Genomic DNA, 16686 nt, shown 5'->3' on the forward strand with positions numbered 1-16686 from the left:
AACAACAGCTCTATGAGTCAAGAGGTGCTATCAAATTCATTTTAGAGATGAGTTTATAGACGAGTAGATGAGTTGATCAGCCCCGAATCCTGTAACTGGAGTTACATTATTTCTCTCTCTTTCCACATGGTACATCAGATCAGATAGCAAACCCTATCAGCTCTACCCTCAACATATATTAAACATTTAAGCCTGGAAAACATAGTGAGATTCCGTCTCTGAAAAATTAATAGTTGGGCGTGGTCCCAGCTACTAGGAAGGCTGAGGTAGGAGGCTCACTTGAGCCTGGGAAGTTCAAGTTGCAGGAAGCTATAATCACACCACTGCACTCTAGCTTGGGTGACAGCAAGACCTTGTCTCAAAAACAACAACAACAAAGAATCACTTCCCATCACCTTCACTATTACCTGGCCCACACCATCATTTAGGCTTGATTACTACAATGGCCTCTAACTGACCTCCAGCTTCCACTCGGTATCCACACACAGCAGCGCTTCGTAAAACATTAAAAGATTACATGGCTCTCCTGCTCAGAACCCTCTGGGGTCTCCCTAAAATGACTATAACAGTGACAGTGATCTTCAGAAAGTTCCTCTTGCTGTACCTTGTAAAATAATTTTGACAAGTTTTATGCCATGTCACATGTTTTTAAAGTGACATCACAAATTTTCATCATGGGTTTGAATACTTGTAAAAATGTAATTTTGGCAAATTGTAGATACTGACATTTGGAAAGAAAGCCATTGCATCATTCTTTTCTTATTTTATTTTATTTAGGCAGAGTCTTACTCTGTCACCCAGGCTGGAGTGCCGTGGTACAATCTCAGCTCACTGCAACCTCTGCCTACCCAGTTCAAACGATTCTCCTGCCTCAGCCTCCTTGAGTAGTGGGACTACAGGCAAATGCCAATATGCCTAGCTAATTTTTGTATTTTTAGTACAGAGTTTCGCCATGTTGGCCAGGCTGGTCTCCAACTTCCGAACTCAGGTGATCTGCCCACCTCAGCCTCCCAAAGTGCTGGGATTATAGGCATGAGCCACCATGCCTGGCCCATTGCATCATTCTTTTAAATGTATTCAATTTAATAGAAATACTATGGCAGGTTGATATTCACTACCATTCCTTTAAAAATACATGAATATTGGCTGGGTTCAGTGGCTTACACCTGTAATTCCAACACTTTGGGAGGCCGAGATGGGCGTGATCACAAGGTCAGGAGTTCGAGACCAGCCGGACCAACATGGTAAAACCCCATCTCTACTAAAAATACAAAAAATTAGCCGGGTGTAGTGGTGCATGCCTATAATCCCAGCTACCTGGGAGACTGAGGCATGATGATCGCTTGAACCCAGGAGGTGGAGGTTGCAGTGAGCCGAGATTGCAGCATTGCACTCCAGCCTGAGCAACAAGAGTGAAACTCCGTCTCAAAAAAACAAAAACAAAAATAAAAATATATGAATAACTCAGCTGGGTGAGGTGGCTCACGCCTGTAATCCCATCATTTTGGGAGGCCAAGGTGGGCAGATCACTTGAGGTCAGGAGTTTGAGACCAGCCTAGCCAACATGGCAAAATCCTGTCTCTACCCAAAAATATAAAAATTAGCCAGGTGTGGTGGTGTGCACCTGTAGTCCCAGCTACTCTGGAGGCTGACACATGAGAATCGCTTGAACCCAGGAGGTGAAGATTGCAGTAAGCCAAGATCACACCATTGCACTCCAGCCTGGGTGACAGTGTGAGACCCTGTCTCAAAAAAGAAAAGAGAAAAAAATGATATCCCATATCAACATAGACAAAAAAAAAATCCTCAAAAAACATTAGCAAATCAAATTCAGCAACATATCAAAAGTGTTATACACCATGATGAAGTGTGATTTATCCGAGGAATGCGAAGTTAGTTTAGCATCAGGAAATGAGTTTGTGTAATATGTCATAGCAATAGGAAAAAGGACAAAACCACACGATTTGATAAGGATGCCTCATACATTGCTAGTAGGAGTTTAAAATAGTGCAGCCACTTTGGAAAATAGTTTGACAGTTCCTCAAAAAGGTGAGCATGAGCTAAACATATAGTTCCTATATGAACCAGCAATTCTTCCATTAGGCATATATCCAAGAGAATTGAAACCATACATTCAAGCAAAACCTTGTGCATGAATGTGCATAGCAAGATTATTCATAATAGCCAAAGAGTGGAAACAATTCAAATGTCCATCAAATAATGAATGGATAAATAAAAGGTAATGTAAACACACAATGAACTATTACTCAACAATGAAAAAGAATTAAGTACTGAAATGTTACAAAGTGAATAAACCTTGAAAACATTACGTTAAGTGAAAGCAGCTAAATCCAAAAGATAACACATTTGTAGCCTGGTGGAACTCCATCTCCACAAAAAATACAAAAATTAGCTTGGCTTGGTGGTGTGCACCTGTAATCCCAGCTGCTGAGGAGGCTGAGATGGGATAATTGCTTGAGCCTGGGAGGTCAAGGATGCAGTGAGCCAAGATTGCACCACTGCACTCCAACCTGGGTGACAGAGTGAGACCTTGTCTCAAAAAAAAAAAAAATAGATATATTGTATGTTTCCATGAAATATTAAGAATACGTAAACCCATAGAGGCAGAAAGTAGAATCATGGTTGCCAGGGAAAGGGAAAATCAGGAGTGACTAACAATAGGTGCAGGATACTTTTGGGGGTGATGAAAATGTTGTGGAATTAGATGGGATGATAGTTGCAAAATTTTGGAAATATAATTAAAACAATGAATTGTATACTTTTTTTTTTTTGAGACAGTGTCTTGCTGTATCACCCAGGCTGGAGTGCAGTGGCACGATCTTGGCTCGCTGCAACTTCTGCCTTCTGGGTTCAAGTGATTCTTCTGCCTCAGCTTCCTGAGTAACTGGGATTACAGGCACATGCCACCATGCCCAGTTAATTTTTGTATTTTTAGTGGAGACAGGGTTTCACCATGTTGGTCAGGCTGGTCTCGAACTCCTGGCCTCAGGTGATCCACCTTTGGCCTCCCACAGTACTGGGATTACAGGCGTGAGCCACCGAGCCCGGCCTGAATTATATACTTTAAAAGGGTTAATTCTTTTAAAAATAGATTTCAATAGGTTTTTGGGGCAACAGGTGATATGTATGTTACTGCCACAAAAAATCTAGTCCATCAATCAGGATCTCTGGGGGTTTTTTTGTTTTTGATTTTTTGAGACAGCCTCACTTAATCACACAGGCTGGAATGCAGTGACTCACTGCAACCTTTGTCACCTGGGTTCAAGTGACTTTTGTGCCTCAGCCTCCCAAATAGGTGAGATTACAGGCATGCACCACCGTGCATGCCTGGATAATTATTTTGTATTTTTAGTAGAGACAGGGTTTTACCATGTTGCCCAGGCTGGTCTCAAACTCCTGACCTCAAGTGATCCACCCACCTCAGCCTCTCAGAATGCTAGGATTACAGATGTGAGCCACCACACCCAGCCAGGCTTTATTTCTTTCTTTCTTCTTTTATTATTATTATTATTATTATTATTATTATTATTATTATTTTGAGACGAAGTCTTGCTCTTTTCCCCCAGGCTGGAGTGCACTGGCGCAATCTCGGCTCACTACTTCCTCCTCCCAGGTTCAAGGGATTCTCCTGCCTCAGCCTCCTAAGTAGCTGGGACTACAGGCACGTGCCACCGCACCGTGCTAATTTTTGTATTTTTAGTAGAGACTGGATTTCGCCATTGTTGCCAGGCTGGTCTCGAACCCCTGACCTCAAGTGATTCACCCGTCTCAGCCTCCCAAAGTGCTGGGATTACACGGGTGAGCCACCGCGCGCGGCCAGGATCTCTGTTTTAACAGAACTATTCTTATTTGAAATCAATTACTTATTTGCATGTTTATTGCCTGCTGTAACCCTTCCTCTTTGTGGTCAGGAATCCTGCCTATCTGGCACATACCTGTATCCATACAGTGTCTAGCATATTAGGCAATAAAATGTGTTTGAATGAATGAATAAATGCCACGAATAAATGAACAAGAAAGCCTTGTAATCAAATATAAATGTAGTCAATTCCTTACAGGTATTTGTAAGGAATACCTTATAGGTATTTGAGCTTATACTTTGCCTCATTTATGAATTATGAAAGTTGGGTTATGTGAGAAGAAAGTAACCAAGAGAGAAGTGTTTACTTAAAGGGTTGGTTATCTAGGATACCATAATTAAGGAAACTGGTTATTTGAGGTTCTAGTTAGTTCCATACAGGTTTTATTTCTCCTTGAGGTCCTTGAGAACAGAAGCAGGTCTGATTTCTGTATCCTTCGCTAGCGACCAGAATAATACCTGGAAGGTAGTCGGCGCTCAATCAATATTTGAGGAATTTAAGAACCAAGCCGGGAACGGGGAGTAAATGAATGAACTGGCTCCGTAGGGCTGCAGTTCCTCCCCGGGGCAGGAGGCGGCGCCAGCGTTACGCCTGCCTGGCCACCGGCAGTTCTTGGTCCCTCCGGCTGACCGTCCAACGCTAGGCTCAGAGGCCGGTGCAGAAGAAAGCCAATAGAAAGCTGTCTTAGTTGGAGGTCCAGCAGAGGTGTCCAATGAGCATAGCGGGTCTAGGTAAGGGGCGGTGCGATGGGAGGGGCAGCGGGGAGCGGTTAGAGGTGGGAGTTGGTTCTGCAGACCGGGCGGGGGCCGTGGAAGCTGCGATGCGGACAGGGCAGCAGCGGTGACCCTAGCTGCCGCCCGACATGAACTCGCTGGAGCAGGCGGAAGGTAGGGTGGGCCGCTTGGGCCCGTCCCACGTCTCCTCTCGGAAGCTGGCGGCGCTCCGGAGGGGCCGGCGTCGCGAAGACCCCCGCCCCGGGAGGAGGACGCGGAGGATGGAGCTCGGGGCCCGGAGCTTGGGGGCGCGGAGCGGCCGTACCTGGCCAGACGCAAGGGGCGGTGCCTCAGCTCCATCCGTCCCCTCAAGCCTAGTGGGTCGAGCTTCTCGCCAGCTTCTATTTTTATTTTCTATTCATTGGCAGATACTTACACTTCGTACATTGTAGCCTGCTAATTCATTTCATTTCATTCTCACAACCCAGCGAGTTGTATCCCTGATTCCTGCGGTGGTTTCCGGTAACTGCCAAGGTTAGGAAGTGCTGCTGGTGTTTTAAAGTTTAAAGCACACCACTCATTCAGAGCGAGCAGCTTAGACACCCGTCTTCTAGAACCAGGCGCTGCCTGGGTGCCACGAAGATCACCTGTACCCACTTCAGAGGGGGCAAGGGGAATGTCTTTCCACATCCACCCGCTATCAGTGTCAAGAAGTGTAGTAACGCCAGACGGCGTAGCCATTAATTAAATATAAGCTGAAAATCCGAGGCAGGTAATTGCAATCAAGTAGACCTCGAAGACTTTGATGTTAGGCACTACGTGGTTCTAATAAGAAGTTCTTGGTTCCCAGAGAGCTAAAACTCGACCTCATTTTATTTGCAACTTTCAAAATGTTCCCTTTTGGCTCTGGCTGAGGCTGCTGCTAATTTCTCCCCCATACCATTTTATGAAGCTTCTAAAAGTGAATCAGCAAGTTTTCCTATATGAGAGATTAGAATTAAAGAAGCTTAATGTTTTTCTCAGGTGCTTAAAAAGCTGTCAGAGTAAATGAACAGTGCAGTGATACATGGAAGCTGTGTAAGACATGAAACAGTTAAGAGTATCTCATATGTCGTCTTAATGTTAGACACTCTGACATTTCGTCAGACGATTAAGTGTCTAATTAGAAAATTGACATCTTTCTACCTAGATCTCAAGGCTTTTGAGAGGAGACTTACTGAATATATTCATTGTTTGCAACCTGCTACTGGACGTTGGAGAAGTAAGTTCCTGAATGTTATTTTAAGGGAAAACTAACAATACTTTTATCCTTATATAGGAATGATTTGCTTTTATGTACAATGTTTGCATAAATTTAACATTGAAAACGATGCCTTATGAAGAAATTTTTAAGAAAAGGAAATTATAACTGGCTTTCTCAAAAGAACAGTCTATTTCATGTGGTTGTTTATATTTTTCCATTAAAAAACATATTTTGGCCAGGCGCAATAGCTCACGCCTGTAATCCCAGCACCTTGGGAAGCCGAGGCAGGCGGATCACCTGAGGTCAGGGGTTCGAGACTAGCCTGGCCAACGCTGTGAAAGCCTGTCTAATACAAAATTAGCCAGGCGTGGTGTTGTGCGTCTGTGATCCCAGCTACCCGAGAGGCTGAGGCAGGAGAGTCGCTTGAACCTGAGAGGCAGAGATTGGAGTGAGCCGAGATCACACCATTGCACTCCATCCTGGGCGACAAGAGAAAAATTTGGTCTCAATAAATAAATAGTAAAAAAATATATATTTAACATTTTAAATTAACCATTACAACTTTAGTGAAGACATACCTAATAAAAATTTCTGTAGCCCGTTTAGCAGTTTTATAATTTGCCTACAAACTATTGGAATAAAGTTTTAGTAAGAAGAGTCATATTGGCAGGACGCAGTGACTCGTCTCCGTAACATGGAGACCCCATCGCTACTAAAAAAAAAAAAAAAGAAAGAAAGAAAAATTTAGCCAGGCATGGTAGCACACCCCATGGTCCCAGCAACTTGAGAGGATCACTTGAGCCCAGGAGGTCGAGGCTTTAGTGAGCTATGTTCACTGCACTCCAGCTTGGGGAACAGAGGGAGACCCTGTGTTTAAAAAAAAAAAAAAAAAAAGAAAGTCAAGTCATGTTATTTAATGTATACTTGAAAAAGTTACAAAATTACCCTTAGTTGATTTTTAACAGTATAATTCTGTTGCTTTGAAGCCTGACCTAAAAAAGAAATTTACATTATTACTGTCTATTCACAAGTATCATGAGTGCTACAAAATGTAGTTTGAACAGCGATTACTGGCCCATGGAAGTATATAGGAAATGTGGGCAAATATACAAGCCATGAGATCATCAAACAAAATGCTTTGGTAATAGGTGTTTGAAATAGGTTTTTGTTCGTTTGTTTTTGTTATTGAACAGCTCACTGCAACCTCAGCCTCCCAGGTTCAAGTAGTTCTCCTGCCCCATCCTCCCAAAGAGCTGGGGATTACAGGCACCCGCCACCACACGCAGCTAGTTCATTTTTGTGTATTTTTAGTAAAGATGGGGTTTCTCCATTTTGGCCAGACGGTCTCAAACTCCTCACCTCAGGTGATCCTCCCATCTCAGCTTCCTGAAGTGCTAGGATTACAGGCATGAGCCACCGTGCCTGGCCAAATAGTTTTAATTTATTGGGTGGTAATTATTGAAGTTTAATTCCTATTAAGAAGGAAGTGTAGTAGCACACGCTGAGTATTTACTTTATTTCAAAGTGTAAATGTGTAAATCAGTTTGCTGGACCAAAAAAGCACTATTGAAGCTAAGGGTCTCACAAGATTTTTTGTGTAATTTTTATTTATTTGCAAAGTTTTAATCGTATGCTATGAGAATTCTTCTTGGTCAGAATTCACAGATAATGATTTTCTTAGGTTCTCTGGTTTACTTAGGAATTATCCCCAAAATCTATGTTTCACTGTTACTTGAAAATCTGTTAAAATGTATATGATACAGCCCTATCTTATAAAATGTAATAAATAAATATGCTTTACTTTTTCTCTGACTCATGGTCTTAGCACTTACTAGGTTAATGTACCAGTCAAATAAAGCATATGTATGAGGTCCTTTCTAGTTAATTGATTTTAATATTGCTTATTTTTTAAAAACATACATGCATAATATACAGCGTGTATTTCTGGAACTAGAGAATTGTAAGAAATTGAGTTCAGTCTGTTCTGGGTTCAGAACATGGTTTTGATATTTTTATCCCATTATTAAATACCTAAAATGAGTTTTTTTTTTCTTTAGTTTACATCTTCTAAAAGTACATCAAGGAATTCTAGATAATTAAGGTTTTACTATATTTCTACATTTGCTATGTTTCTGTTGCTCTTGGAAACCTGATTTCCACATTTGAAAAATGTGTGCATCCTACCTGAAAGACAGGCAACTGTCATCATCTCCAGAATATTACCTGGGTCTTGATGCCCCCTTATTATTTTTTACTAATACTGTTCTCAAGTTTTACTTATGATTTATTTAGAATTTCTAAACTCATTCTAGCTCAATGGAGAGAAAGACCTTTTCTAAGTTTTACTGGCAGTAATTTCTACCCTACTAAGTCCCTTAAAGAAAATCGGATACTAACTGGTGTGCTCCATACTTCCTGCACTGACTTTAATTTAACCATGGGCAGTCATCTGCAAAGCAAAATCCTTTAGTCAGGCCTCTCAGGACATCCAGAAAGGAGTCTTTGATGATTTGTTTACGTTAGAAAATGAGTTCATTTGTTTTTTTTTTTTTAATTTGAGTTTATACAATCTGCAAAGTCTTCACTAAGCACAGTGAACAGTTACATAGCATAGACTCTCCTACTGAAGTGTCACCATCGAATTGCTTTTAATTTATTGGTCTTTATAAGTTCTGACCAAATAATAAGAGAAAGAGTATTCTTGATTACTAAGTTTCACAATGTTTAAGAGAATTCCTCGAAGTCGTATGGCAAGCCTCCCAATTTCTGAGTCTAGTTAGTGCATTTTCCATTTAATAAAGTGCTCAATTCTTTGGTTGTCATTTAGTAGGAACTGGTGGTGATAGTATCACTTATTAAGTGTGTATTTGCTTACTAATTTCGTGTTTATCTTTCATCAGTGCTTCTTATAGTGGTATCTGTCTGTACGGCTACTGGTGCCTGGAACTGGTTAATAGATCCTGAGACACAAAAGGTAGAAGTTTTGTTTTAAAATCATTAGCATAATTAAGTGAGATAATGGATATTGCAGTGCTTTGTTAATGATAAAGTATTCAAACACTACCTATTACTACTACTAGTGATACTGTCCTATTAAAAATATGTCTTCTATTAATTTCCTTAAGGAAGATTTTGGCTGGTTGTTGTGAATTAAGTATCTTTACAAGGAAAAAAAAGTATCTTTACAAAAAAAACAAGAAATAATAGCATTTCTTAGACATTTCATTATTTGTCATTCAGTTCTGAATTTATCATTTTTACATATATTTGCATCTCTCATTTTTACTTCAGTGTGAGTATTCTCTTCATTCTGCTTTGTTCCTTTAGTGTCATCAGTGCAAATTTTAAAAGTTCTAAAATAGGCCAGGCATGGTAGCTCACACTTAGAATCCCAACACTTTGGCAAGCCAAGGCAGGAGTTCAAGACCAGCCTGGGCAATGTAATATCGCAAGACCCCATCTCTACAAAAAATTTAAAAATCAGCCAGGTGTAGTGGCACATGCTGTAGTCCCAGCTGCTTAGGAGGCTGAGGTGTGAGGATCACTTGAGTCCAGGAGATCAAGGCTGGAGTGAGCTGATTGTGTCTCTACATTCCAGCCTGTGTGACAGAGCGAGACTCTGTCTCAGAGAAAAAGAGGGAGGAAAAAAATTATAAAATAATATTTTCTTCTGTGAGTTATCTCTGTTAATACCATTTTTCATCCTGTAAAGCAGGGAAGATGACTTTACAGGAAACACATATGATAAAATAGCAAAATACAAGTGCAGTAAAGTCAGGACTAGATAAAAACAAGTTGGACCATGAAGTCAAAACCAGAAAGGAGACCAGCTCTCTGCTATATAGGCCATGTAGCCCAACACAGCTGCCACAAGTGAATTACAAATTAGTCTCTGAGTTACTTAATCAGTGAAGGCACAGTTAAATCTGTGATTTTCATTGTCTGTGAAGATCCTTGAGTTAGCAAAGCTTTTCTTTCCTAGCATTTATCTCTGAAAACAATGTCTTGCCTGAAGTTTAATATAGAAAACACTGAGAGATCTCCCACTGGGCACTGTGCAAGAATATCCCTATACCAAATGCAATAACCAACTTCATATATTCCTTGAAGCATCCTTTGATGAAAGCTGATAGCATGTTTCTCAAACTTCTACCTCTTTCCACTAATTTGTGCCTTAATTTCAAACTCCAGGTTTTTTTTATTAGAGAAGTAGTCTTGTTCTTCAGTGAAGTTTCTTTCCCTCAGTGCAGTTTTATTTAGGGGATAATGATGTCCTTTTCACAGATCCTAAAAATCCCCTCTCCATTTTAAGCTGCAGTTAAGTAGACTACTTTCAGTAGCTCTATTTGTACCTTTTAGGTTATACAGAAGAAAAACCTAATAGAAGGCTTCTGTCATCAGTCTCCATGGCAGTTCCAACAGCCAGAGGGTTTATTTCGCATATAGTCTCCCTAACTTTATCCGCCTAGGTGGAGCTATATAAAAGGATAGGAAGCAAGGGGAGATTGGTGATGGAATTTTATGTTAATAGAAGATTTTTATGGCAGACAGGAAACTCTCTTGTGTGTTCATTTATAAAAATCTGATCTTAAGGCTACACTTGGTAGTCATCTTTAGGGGAAGATGGAAGGAGGCTGGCAAGAAGATTGAAAAAGATCCATCTTGGGAAATGAGTCTGACTTCTAATTGGGAAAAATATAAGCTGATTTCAGCTATTTGAGATCTTAATAAAACACAGAATTAAATATAATTTGAAATAGGCCCAAAACTATTCAGCTAATATAATTTTCTAAATTAGGTGAGAATATAACTATTTGCCTAAGGGTTGGCTCTTTATATTTCAGTATTTAATAACCCCAAACCTGACAGGAGTTTTAACCAGCAATTGTATCTGTAACAAGAGTTGCAAACTCAGGAGCCAGTGGCTAGCTGGAAGAACTTAGGGAAAGAAAGAATATGGCAGACTGGAAGGACCTGGTCTGGAGAGAACTGCTGTTTTGATGCACTGAGGTACTACCATGGAGGGAGGAAGGCCGAAACAGACTGACCTAATGAAAATTAAGACACAAAGCACTGTACGTGCTAACCTTGTGCAGGCCACACACAACAGAGCTGGCTGTCCTCAGAGGTTTCAAGAAGACGTTCTTCTGGAATATTAACTTTTCCTTGGGTTATCATCTTTTTGGGAGCTTCTTTCCTAGTGTTTTCAGCCTCTCATTTCTTCATCTGACAAACTTCTGTAACCAGTACCGTACCATGCTGGGTCATCTACCTGGTGCTTCTGTCTTGAAACGCATACCTGCGCATCTCCTGGTGTGAGAGTAGAGTGAGGATGTGCTTAACTTGATTCTCTTGCTCCTATCCAGTTACTAATCCACTTGATTTCTTTCTTCAGGGGCTCTAAATGCTTGTCTTTTCTGTTTCTCCAGTCAGCATTTCCATTTCGGTGCCTACTCTTGTTCCACTCATGGATCCTGGACCCTTGTCCCTCTACATGTTCTTACACTTGTGTATTGTCCTGTTTTCTGCTATCATTTGATAGGTACAGATCTGAAATCAGCTCTTTCTCTTTCATTCTAGTTCTTTATGGATAGCTACTAACCATTTTTCCCTGCTTGAATGTATGTGGTCATTTAGATCTCAGTAGTTTCAAGGCCAGATTTGTTTTTGCCTCTGCAGGGATGAATGGTGATGCTGGCATTGAGTGTTATGAGGACATGTAAGAGTTAGCCAGGTGGAGGGAGAGAGTTGAACAAGGCAGTGTATATGTGGAAATATGGCAGGAGATGAAAATTAGAGTGGGACCAGGTTATGAATGGCATTCAACTCTTAAGGAAGCTTTTTTAACAGAGAAGGTAGGCTGGGCGCAGTGGCTCACACCTGTAATCCCAGCACTTTGGGAGGCCGAGGTAAGCGGATCACCTGAGATCAGGAGTTCAAGACTAGCCTGCCAACATGGTGAAACCCTGTCTCTACTAAAAATATAAAAATTAGCCAAGCGTGGTGGCAGGTGACTAATCCCAGCTACTCGGGAGTCTGAGGCAGGAAAATCACTTGAACCCCAGAGGCAGAGGCTGTAGTTAGCCTAGAACACATCATTGCACTCCAGCCTGGGCGACAAGAGTGAAAGTGAAACTCTGTCTCAAAAAAAAAACAAAAAAACAGGGACTGTAACTAAATCATGTTTGATTTGTGTTTTCATTGAGACCAGAGGCCTCATCTTCACTCATCAGCGCAGAGTTCAGTAAAGAGTTTTGATAGGGTGGTTTTTTGATTACAGGAATGAATTTTTAATGGTTCAAGTATTTGAAATAAGTGGAGGGAATACTGCTATATTGTTTTATAGAAGATAGAGAGCCTATATATTTTTATTTTTACAACACAGCAATACAGAGAACTAAGATTATTAGAAGTCTTCAAATCCTCATAGTTAGATGATAAAAAACATTATATATATTTACGTACAAGAGGGGAGGTAGGAATCAGCCATCCTAAGATATTTAACATTTTTATATTTTCAACTCTTCTTTTACAGGTGTCCTTCTTCACATCATTATGGAATCATCCATTTTTCACCATTAGCTGTATCACTCTAATAGGCTTGTTCTTTGCTGGAATACACAAGAGAGTAGTTGCACCATCAATGTATCCTTTACCAAGGATTAAGTTTCATTGTCTAAAGCGCTTTCTTGATCTAGGTAATGGTTAAAACTTACTCTTGCTGGGCATGGTGGCTCACGCCTATAATCCCAGCACTTTGGGAGGCCAAGGTGGGCAGATTTCCTGAGCTCAGAAGTTCAAGACCAATCTGAGTAACATGGTGAAACCCCATCTCTACTAAAATACAAATAATTTTTTTTTATTCAGTCTCCGTAGAGACTGTCAAAAATTGCCAATGCCAACTATATTTCAAGTCGTCATGGCGGGGTATTGGGAAAAGTTTTCAATTAGCAATAATTGCACCTCGGAGAAACCTCATTGGCTACAATACTGCCACTGAGCAAAGCTAAAATACAAATAATTAACCGGGTATGGTGGCCTGTGCCTGTAGTCCCAGCTACTTGGGAGACTGAGGCAGGAGAATCGCTTGAACCTGGGAGGTGGAGGTTGCAATGAGCTGAGATCCCGCCACTGTACTCCAGCCTGGGCTACAGAGCAAGATTCCGTCTCAAAAAAAAAAAAAAGCGTACTCTTGAAATGAGAACTTTTCCTTTGACCACATGTATACAGTATAGCTGCTCGATGTCGAACAGTGTTAGCAGAATACAATATGTCTTGTGATGATGTAAGTATTTTTTTGGTTAGAAAATTACAGACCTGCATGAAAACTGAAATTTTTGGCTTTAGAAAGGTAGATATTTTCTTAACAATAAATTGTCTCTGTGGAATTAATAGTGGGAATATACTTTATGTCATTGATTCTAAGATACTTTTACATTTTGACATCTTTGGCATTGAGATCCATCTTATAATTAATGAGATCTAACAAATTGGCAGACTTAAAAATTTAATCTTTCTTAATGGAATAAAATGAGAATACATCTTATAACTGAAGCATCTTAGATTCAGTGAAGTACAGTGGTGGTTTATTATTGACCAAAAATGGCTCATTGGATGTTGGTTTTATAAACTACTGTTACTTATCAAGTGTTATGCTATGTATGTTATTTGTAAATAGAGTCACAGATTAATTTGTGGACTATGGACATGTGAACCTATTGTGTTTTTAAAAGTAGATCATGGGGGACTGGGCACGGCAGGGGGACTGCGCATGGTGGCTCATGCCTCTGATCCCAGCATTTTGGGAAGCTGAGGTAGGAGGACTGCTTGAGTCCAGGAGTTTGAGACTAGCCTAGACAACATTAGCAAGATCCCTCTCCACAAAAAATGTAAAAATTAGCCAGGCTAGTGGTGCACATCTGTAGTCCCAGGTGCTTGGGAGGCTGAGGCAGGAGAATTACTTGAGCCCAGAAGTTTGAGGCTGCAATGAGCTGTGATCATACCACTGCAATCTAGCCTGGATGACAGTGAGACTCTGTCTTTAAGTAAATTAAAAACTATTATGTACCAGTGTATAATAAGGGTGTGTTACAATTTTGATAAATAGCTTCTATTTTGATTTGTTTATTTTATTTATAAAAGTGTATTAACCTTCAATTTAAAAAGTCATTAAAAAAGTAATACACCCGTGCACAATGGCTCACACCTGTAATCCCAGCACTTTGGGAGGCCGGGCAGGTGGATCACGAGGTCAAGAGATTGAGACCATCCTAGCCAACATGGTGAAACCCCGTCTCTACTAAAAATACAAAAATGAGCTGGGCATGGTGGCATGCACCTGTAGTCCCAGCTACTCGGGAGGCTGAGGCAGGAGAATTGCTTGAACCCAGGAGGCGGAGGTTGCAGTGAGCCAAGATCGCACCACTGCACTCCAACCTGGCACCTGGCAATAGAGCAAGACTCTGTCTCCAAAAAAAAAAAAAAAAAAAGTAATACCTATTCATTACAGAAATTAGAATAAAGAGGCCAGGCATGGTGGTTCATGCCTATAATCCCAGCACTTTGGGAGGCCAAGGCAGGAGGACTGCTTGAGTCCAGGAGTTTGAGACAAATCTGGGCAACATAGCAAGTCTCCATCTGTACAAAAAATAAAAAGAGGAGAAAAAAAAGATGTATGTATATATGTATTTTAAAATAAAGAGCTCAGAAGGAAGCTCCACACAAAGGAAGCTTTGAAAACATAACTACTAATCGTTTAATCTTGACTATAGAGAAGTGTTCTGATTCTTTGCACATACCTTTTAAGGTTTATAAATAAGCAGTGGTATTTTTACTAGAACTGTGTATTGAAACAATTTTGTCTTTCCATTTTTGCAGACAGGAAAATTAATTTTGAAACCTAGGCCTCATGTTCAATGACAATCTTCACTCATTGTTGAGACTTAAAACAGCCTTTCTTCAAATAAGTGATACAGCAAAAAGCCATAAAGGATTCCTTTTGCGGTTGGATATGTAAAGGTCATAGCAGCAACTGACAAGAAGTGTGCAATATTTACCCAGATTGTCTTGATGATGGTGACTCACGTTATCAGTGCTTTGGTACCTTTGATTACCTGTGTTTCAGTATTAGTGTCACTTTAGTACTTCAGATCCTGCAAAGATTTTTGCAGATGAAGTATGTATGTATGTTACTAAGTTAAACTTAGAAACAGAACCTCATTCAGTTTTTATAATGTATTTTTGCAAACTACTGTAAATAGCAAATCAATGCCAATGTTAAACAAAGAGGAAAATGTTGTGTGGACTTTGTTCTCCTGCACCAGTATTTCAGGAACATCTGCTTGCCATCCCCACAGCCCTTTAAAACTGGCTATTATGTGTGCCTTTCATTCTTACACTTTTAATCATATTGCAGGAAAAACATTGGATTCAGCTTAGACTGAGGAAGACTCTCCGTTATGTTGTAAGAAATTATAGATGTTTTCAGAAACACCTTTTGTTAAAACAGATATTGAACTCCAGCAACTATTGTGGTTATATTTTTAGTTCATTGTTTTCATGTAATGCTAAATATCCTTTATATTTCTTAAATTTTGTTTGTTTGTTTGTTTGAGACAAGTCTCACTCTTTTGCCAGGCTGGAGTGCAGTGCAGTGGTGCAACCTTGGCTCACTGCAACCTCCACCTCCTGGATTCAAGCAATTCTCCTGCCTCAGCCTCCCGAGTAGCTGGGACTACAGGCGCATGCCACCATACCCAGCTAAGTTTTTTGTATTTTCAGTAGTGATGGGGTTTCACTATATTGACCAGATGGTCTCAATCTTCTGATCTCATGCTCCACCCACCTCAGCCTCCCAAAGTGTTGGGATTACAGGCATGAGCCACTACGCCCGGCCTCTTTAATAATTTTTAAAACACCCTAAAGGCTTGTGAATTCACAAGTCTACTTATAAATTATGTATTGTCTGGGAATTTGATAGTCATTGTTTTAGATAACTGGATTTTACGCTGTGGTAGACAGGCTGTCACACTAGTGTTGCACTGGTGTAATTGATCATCCTATGCCATCACCAGAATAACTTGAGAGCAGTGCCACAAACTAGAGTGTACAATTCTCACTGTTTAGAGAGTGTTACTGACATACTGTGTATGCATAATAGCCACGTGTACTATAATAGCCCTTAAAATTAAACTATTGCGATTGCTGTAAATATTTTAAAGTACTGGAGGTGCCTTTTACTTGTTTGTTAGATTTTGAAAAAGTTTAAATTATTTCATGAGCAATCTTTTAAATTTCATTTAACATAAAGCTGAAAATTCAATAACAAGATAAAAAAACTTTTTAACAAGGCTGCCATTTAACTTAAATGTGTTCATCTTAGCTTTCACATGTATAAAATTTTATTCTTTGAACTGCAGCAATAAAACCTCTGCTCCTAAAAAGTCTTAAGAGGGTATTCTATATATTCTGCTTTGTTTTATTTTCTGTAAATTTTGTAGGTAAATATGTGCATAAAAATAAATACTTTATATATAACTAGTGATTGGGCTTTTTCTTTGGTTTATTGTAAGTTCATAACTCTGAAAAAAATTTAAAACATATTGTCTGTGTCAGATATAAACTAGTTCCAGATGAGGTATTTTGCTTTAGCTCTGTGTCCAAGACAGCAGATTTTAAGTAGCACTTGTAGGTGCCCAGTTCATTGGGTTATCATTACTTTTTTTTTTTTAATTTTTTTTTTTTTTTTTTAAAGAACAGGGTCTCACTATATTGCCCAGGCTCAACCTCCTAGGCTCAAGCTATCCTCCCGCCTCTGCCTCCCTAAGAGCTGGTATTACAGGCATGAGCC

At 40.0% G+C, this 16686-nt stretch overlaps 1 protein-coding gene and 1 non-coding gene across 2 annotated transcripts; one reads left to right on the top strand and one right to left on the bottom strand.

Moving 5' to 3' along the window:
• The first annotated feature begins 4652 nt into the window (after window positions 1–4652).
• On the top strand, window positions 4653–16378 carry CNEP1R1 (CTD nuclear envelope phosphatase 1 regulatory subunit 1). Its single transcript, XM_012472249.2, has 6 exons — window positions 4653–4768; window positions 5784–5855; window positions 8738–8811; window positions 12373–12482; window positions 13068–13122; window positions 14715–16378. The coding sequence occupies exons 1-6, from the start codon at window positions 4744–4746 to the stop codon at window positions 14754–14756; spliced, it is 378 nt and encodes a 125-aa protein (XP_012327672.1). The 5' UTR covers window positions 4653–4743; the 3' UTR covers window positions 14757–16378.
• On the bottom strand, window positions 12705–12845 carry LOC135277334 (U4 spliceosomal RNA). Its single transcript, XR_010344949.1, has one exon. It is a non-coding gene; the product is annotated as a U4 spliceosomal RNA (small nuclear RNA).
• Window positions 16379–16686: the final 308 nt, after the last annotated feature.

This window comes from Aotus nancymaae, unplaced genomic scaffold (assembly GCF_030222135.1).
Source record: "Aotus nancymaae isolate 86718 unplaced genomic scaffold, 86718_ANA_hifiasm-v0.15.2.pri h1tg000030l, whole genome shotgun sequence".
Taxonomy (NCBI): Eukaryota; Metazoa; Chordata; class Mammalia; order Primates; family Aotidae; genus Aotus; species Aotus nancymaae.